A 5,649-nucleotide genomic window follows, 5' to 3' on the forward strand; every position below is an offset into this window, starting at 1 on the left:
AGTAATACAGACAGATTCATGGCTAAAAGGTACAAGTTTTGCTTTGAAAACAAACAAACAAACAAACAAACAAGCAAACACACATACACAGCATTGCACACATACATACATACAAAGAGGACATATACAGATGAGTAAATGCGTTTTCATTTAGCATCAATGCCAGGAATAAACCACAACAACACTTACAATTACAACAACAACAACAACAAGAGCAATATATTCAGATTATACTAAAAGGGTTATCCACAAACGCCTCACCTTTAGTTCACTTCCACCTCCCCCCATCGTAAAGCCTTTACCTGAACTTAAACTTTCCTTCCTCCTCATTCCTCCTCCGTCATCATCATCATCATCGAATGTCTATAAGAAATATGCTCAGTTTCAGGCATTTATTTTTCAATTTATTGGACTCATGGATAATGATAAATGCGTTAACATTGACATAAACTCACCGACACAAATTGAAGTTCAACTTGAAATTGTCCTTAGAACCCTTTTACCATTCCTTTCTTTGCCGTTCGTTCTATTAAATTGAATATATGTACAAATTTTGGCTAATAAATCAATATTTCAATAATTTATACAAATTATGGAAGAGGTTTCTCATTTTCTGCGTAACTTATTTTTTTTAGAATTATTCGTTGATAGAGGGGGGGAGGGGGGAAGTAGGGGGGCATGAAAAACCCCTAATGATCGATTACCGGTTGGTTAAGCTGCTGTTTTTTTTAGGGGTGGTTGTTACACTGGGGGATGCATGGATTATTATGTGCGTGTGTGCGGGTGTGTGTATGTGTTGGTGCCAGCAAGACAGAGGAAGAGGACCCCAAAATGACAAAAAATTTTATATACTTTCTGTTTAAAATTGAATTTGCTAGATACAAAAATAATGATGCTAATGATGGGAAACATTCAATAAGAATGTAATGCTTCAATTTAATTTTCAACCTGGAAATAAACCAGATTTGATCAGACTAAACTAAACCAAAACTGAAAATATATCAAAGCGAAATGTTCTTGCATTGAAATCGACTTATATTTATGGGAAATTATGGGACTATTTCTTATATCTTGAAATTTTTACTCTAGGAACCAAATTAAATTATTAATTCTCAGCCTTTGAAAATATATTTGGTTAGCTTGCCAAAATTTTAAAAATATTTCTTATGAAATATGGCAAGCCAATCATATCATCAATAAGAGAAATATTTCCCTTTTGTTATTAAATATATAACGATAATAATAATACCATTTTGCTCTCCACATATTCCTCCACATTTCGACGGGTCATTTGATGTATTGCTTGGCAAACTCAATAGTCAATAGTGGCACTTTTCTGGGAGGGACTACGAGCATGAAAATTATGTTCCCGTAGCCTAGAACGTATGGTTTCAATGTGTATGATGCAGAAGTTTTGAAATCTTTTTTAAGCTCTGTTGCTGGCTTAAATGGCTCTTTCTTGCTCTGTCTTACCAGACGCTCGATGACAAATGGCGACATTACAGATTTTCGCCCACGAGACCCACTTTTGGGACAAATTTCTTGGCGTTACTGATCATTTTGTTGGAACAGCCCAATATACGACCTATTTCGGCGAATGTTTCGCCTTCTTTTAGCATTTTTTGGATAACTTTCCTTTTTTCATCACTGCAAATGCTTTCTGCGACCCATTTTAAGAAAAAGAGCTATTCATTTTGTTTTTAAACTATGTTTTCCTTTAAAAAAGAACTTTTTCTAATAAACACGAGGGTTTGTCTGTGATAATTTTCGCGCAAATGCTTTTTTTTTATGACAACATGTGCTTAGTGCAATTTTTTTCACCGCGTTATTTTGCATTCTCCTTTTGATTGTGCTTTCTTTTCGGAAGGACCATTATCATTTTTGTTCTTTTTCTTGGTCTGCAAAATCAGAGAGACTGTCGTAAGGCAAGTGAAAAAAAAGGCAAGCCAAAATTATTTTAGTCAAGTTTTACTGTAAAATAAAGTGAGCTGCTTGTTTTGGTGCTATACTTTTCACCGGCACTGTATGTATATAGTGTATAAATACATAAGTCAATTTCAATGCAAATACAACTATTTCGCGGTTTTCGGTTTCCTCTAAATTTGGCAATATTAGCATCCATTCAAGATTCTATTCACTTTTCTCTTGATATTTATGGGACTCTTTAAAAACATGTCAAAGCTTCGAGATTAATTAAATAAAAATCATACAACATTCACCTAAAATCTCCTGTCATATTAAATCCTAGTTGGTGGCTCAGTGGAGACCTACCAAATGTAAAATTCTATTGTTCTCGAGTTCTTCGAACCCCGACGTACATGACATATGTTTTTCCCCCTGATGAAGCAATACTAAAAAGTAGTTCCGTCGGAGATATAATGCAAACTATTGTGGATAACGAATAATTTTTTCTCCTGTCATATTAATAAGAAAATTTACAAATATTTTTCAATTCATTTAGTAAAGAACAAACGATTTTGAGTCTGACTAATTTTGCTTAGTGTTCTCACAAAATCACTCGAAACGAGGAACTAGAATAGTCTAGATTATCTTAATTTATCCGATAAGAAACAATATTATTTAATTGACTCAAAGATCTGAAAAAAAGGAATAATGTAAAAATTCTAAATACATATATTGAATTATCTTTTTTTTAATATTTAACGCAAGTTGATAATATTCCTACACGAAAATCGTATAAATCGCTTAATAATTATAGCAATTTATAAAAGTTATAAAGTTGATAGTTTAAAAGTTCCGATAAAAAGTAAAGATTCCAAAAACTTTACACAAGGAGCCAAAATAAATCATCTATTGTTGTTAACTAACATTTTTATTCTTTGAAGAGTTGACTGATAAATTTTTAATAAGTTTAACAAAATTTTGTGTAAATTTGTGTGACAAAATATGGCAAACCAACCGAAAACTGTATTCTTGCTATAAAATCAGTTTTTATGGCAAAACTAATGCAACGCCAGCTTTTCACCATCCCAATGAAGCTTAGAAAACTTTCTAGTCTAAAAGTCCTTAAAGCTTACATACCGTTATTCTTCTTTCAAACCAAATGAAAGCGAGAAAGTCTTTCGTTGCCCTAAAGAGCAAAAGTTATTTCAACAAAAAGACTTTTGAAAGACTTCAAGATGAAACTATCAAGCTCATTTTTGAAATTATAAACGATTATAAAACAGCTAATATTATATACATAAATCTGATTTTGTTGCATCTTTAAAGCAAGTTGCAAGCTAAAGCCCAGCGGAAGTGAAAGCTTGCATAGTAATAGTAATAAGTAAACTGAACCACTCAAATGGAGGTCAGACTACAGTCATTGAGACGAAGTTTAATAGTTGGCAATGACTTTATGTACATACGTACCTACCTCTCGGTAAATCCATTTACATCCAGGATCGACTAGTTAATACCTGAGAACTACCAACTATAGGTTATCTCTGAATGGGATATGGCTAAGCCAACCTAAGTATGGAATGAAATGCATCTAGGGTATGTTGGAGAACTTCAATTGTGAAGCAAATTGTTGCAGTCCAAGTGCAACTTAGCAACGGCTTAGTGCTCATAATTAATGACAGCTCCATGGCTAGGCAAGTTCTCAAGTAGTGGCACTATTGCTTAGAATAGCCTGTGGTAGGGCCGCCTCCATGGCTACGAAAAGCCTTCGCAATGACTCAGCTGGCTTAGCAGCAGTAGCAGCAGCAGCTGCTACTTCACCTTTTCGACTATAAAAGCCCATGTCGTTGCCCAGATAGAGCATCAGTTTTCAATTGTATCAACAAGTCAAGCAACTAACCAAATCATCATGCGTTACGCTCTTCTCGTTGTTTTCCTTTGCGGCCTGCTCTTTGCGATTGTCTCTGCTGGAGGTCAAGGAGGCGGAGGCGGCGGCGGTGGCCAAGGAGGTGGCTGGCAAAAAGGAGGCGGTGGCGGCAATGGTGGTGGTGGCGGCGGAGGCCAAGGTGGATGGCAAAAGAATGGTGGAGGCGGCGGTGGCGGTAATGGCGGTGGCAAACATGGCGGCGGTGGAGGCGGCGGCAATGGCGGTGGCAAACATGGCGGCGGCGGCGGTGGTGGCGGCAAGCATGGCGGTGGTGGCGGCGGTGGAAACGGCGGCAAACACGGTGGCGGAGGATGGTAAACTGGCGGCATCTACTGTCAATGGCATAACGGAAAATACTCCCCCCTGTTCGATTTCAATCACCGTATTGATGTCCTTTCTGAAACCACAAATGAAATCTTCTCATGTCCTTTTTTCCTTTATCTACATCTGTTTCTAACTGTATTAATAAAGCTACACTTTATGGTATGCATTGAAAAAACTTTACTTTTCTATCTATTATACACAATCTTATTTGAGAAAAAAAAGAACTTCTAAAGGACTTGTAAAACTCTTCAGGCTGAGAGTCCCTTAGAGGAGTTGCTTTCATAGCCTTGTTCGATCGTAAAGTCGATCGATGGTTTGACAATTTTTTATTTCTCCATTTCTCTAAATTGTAAGTGAATTATTTATATCGATTTTTTTACCATCAAAAGCCAGCTAAATCCTTATCATTGCTTCAACATAAAAAATGAAGGTTGCATACAAATTTTGCAATAGATAATATATGGAAAAATCAAACGGCTGGGCTAACTTCGACCGAGTCAAAGTTTGTATACTCTTGCAACTTTTTTGGTAACTCTTTAATTACCTATAGCCAATCAAACTCATCAAAGTGGAAATAAGTTTTATCTAAAAAGGCGAAAGAACTGCCTTCAATCTTAGCAAAGAAAATAACAAAGTTATTGATCAAAGTCACTGTTCGAGACTTTGTTTGTATGGAAGCTATATGATATAGTTACCTGATCTTTATCAAATTTGGCACAGTCATTAAAAGATTAATTAAACTAACAATTGTTTAATTTGAAAGCAATCGCGTCAAAAATAACGAAGTTATTGACAAAAGTCACTGTTTTCGAAAGATCGTTCCTATGGGAGCTATATGACATAGTCACCCGATCTTGATCAAATTTGGCAAAGTCGTTTATATGTGTAATTAACTCACCAATATTAAATTTCATGACAATAGCTCAGAAAATAGCGAAGTTATTAAGAAAAGTCACTGTTCGTGACTTTGCCATTTGTGTGGGAGTAACAGAAATATACATTTTTTTAGAACTAAACTTATTGAAAAGTTTGTAAAGAACTTTCGCCTTCTTTGCCGCTTAATTAAAACTGAAATTGAAGAAAATAAAAGTGAAAGCTTTACATCGAGTCTGAAGTCAAAGTAACGTCAACCATTTGGACGACGACATCTAGCCAAGCATTCAAACACTGCTTCAAAATCCTTTCCACATTCCTTGCCAGCTAGCAAGGCAAGTGCCGAAAGGACATCGATCAAAACTTGACAAATGTAGATTTCTGAAGCTGCAGGAGCTAACTCTTCTCTATGCATCATAGTTCTAAGACAAATTTTAATCTTGGCAACACCTGAAGGATTTTGATTCGGAATGAATAATGACATCCGTCCCATCTGAATCTAAATTGAAACCTAACTTCCAAAAGTCGTTCGATCTGGATATATAGGTATATATATATAACGAGAAGCTTTAATTCATCGTGTGGTTATCGAATTTCATTCCATCACCCATCTCATTCCATTA

General features: G+C 35.8%; 1 protein-coding gene across 1 annotated transcript; it reads left to right on the forward strand.

The window, feature by feature from the left end:
• The first annotated feature begins 3,779 nt into the window (after positions 1–3,779).
• Positions 3,780–4,328, forward strand: LOC6648572 (glycine-rich protein DOT1). The gene has a single exon (XM_002071292.4). The coding sequence runs from the start codon at positions 3,812–3,814 to the stop codon at positions 4,145–4,147; it is 336 nt and encodes a 111-aa protein (XP_002071328.1). The 5' UTR covers positions 3,780–3,811; the 3' UTR covers positions 4,148–4,328.
• Positions 4,329–5,649: the final 1,321 nt, after the last annotated feature.

Source organism: Drosophila willistoni (assembly GCF_018902025.1).
Source record: "Drosophila willistoni isolate 14030-0811.24 chromosome XL unlocalized genomic scaffold, UCI_dwil_1.1 Seg141, whole genome shotgun sequence".
NCBI classification, from domain to species: domain Eukaryota; kingdom Metazoa; phylum Arthropoda; class Insecta; order Diptera; family Drosophilidae; genus Drosophila; species Drosophila willistoni.

What these genes read in the sequence shown, in the direction of transcription:
- LOC6648572 (XM_002071292.4), top strand. Translation starts at nt 3,812, where the DNA reads ATGCGTTACGCTCTTCTCGTTGTTTTCCTTTGCGGCCTGCTCTTTGCG.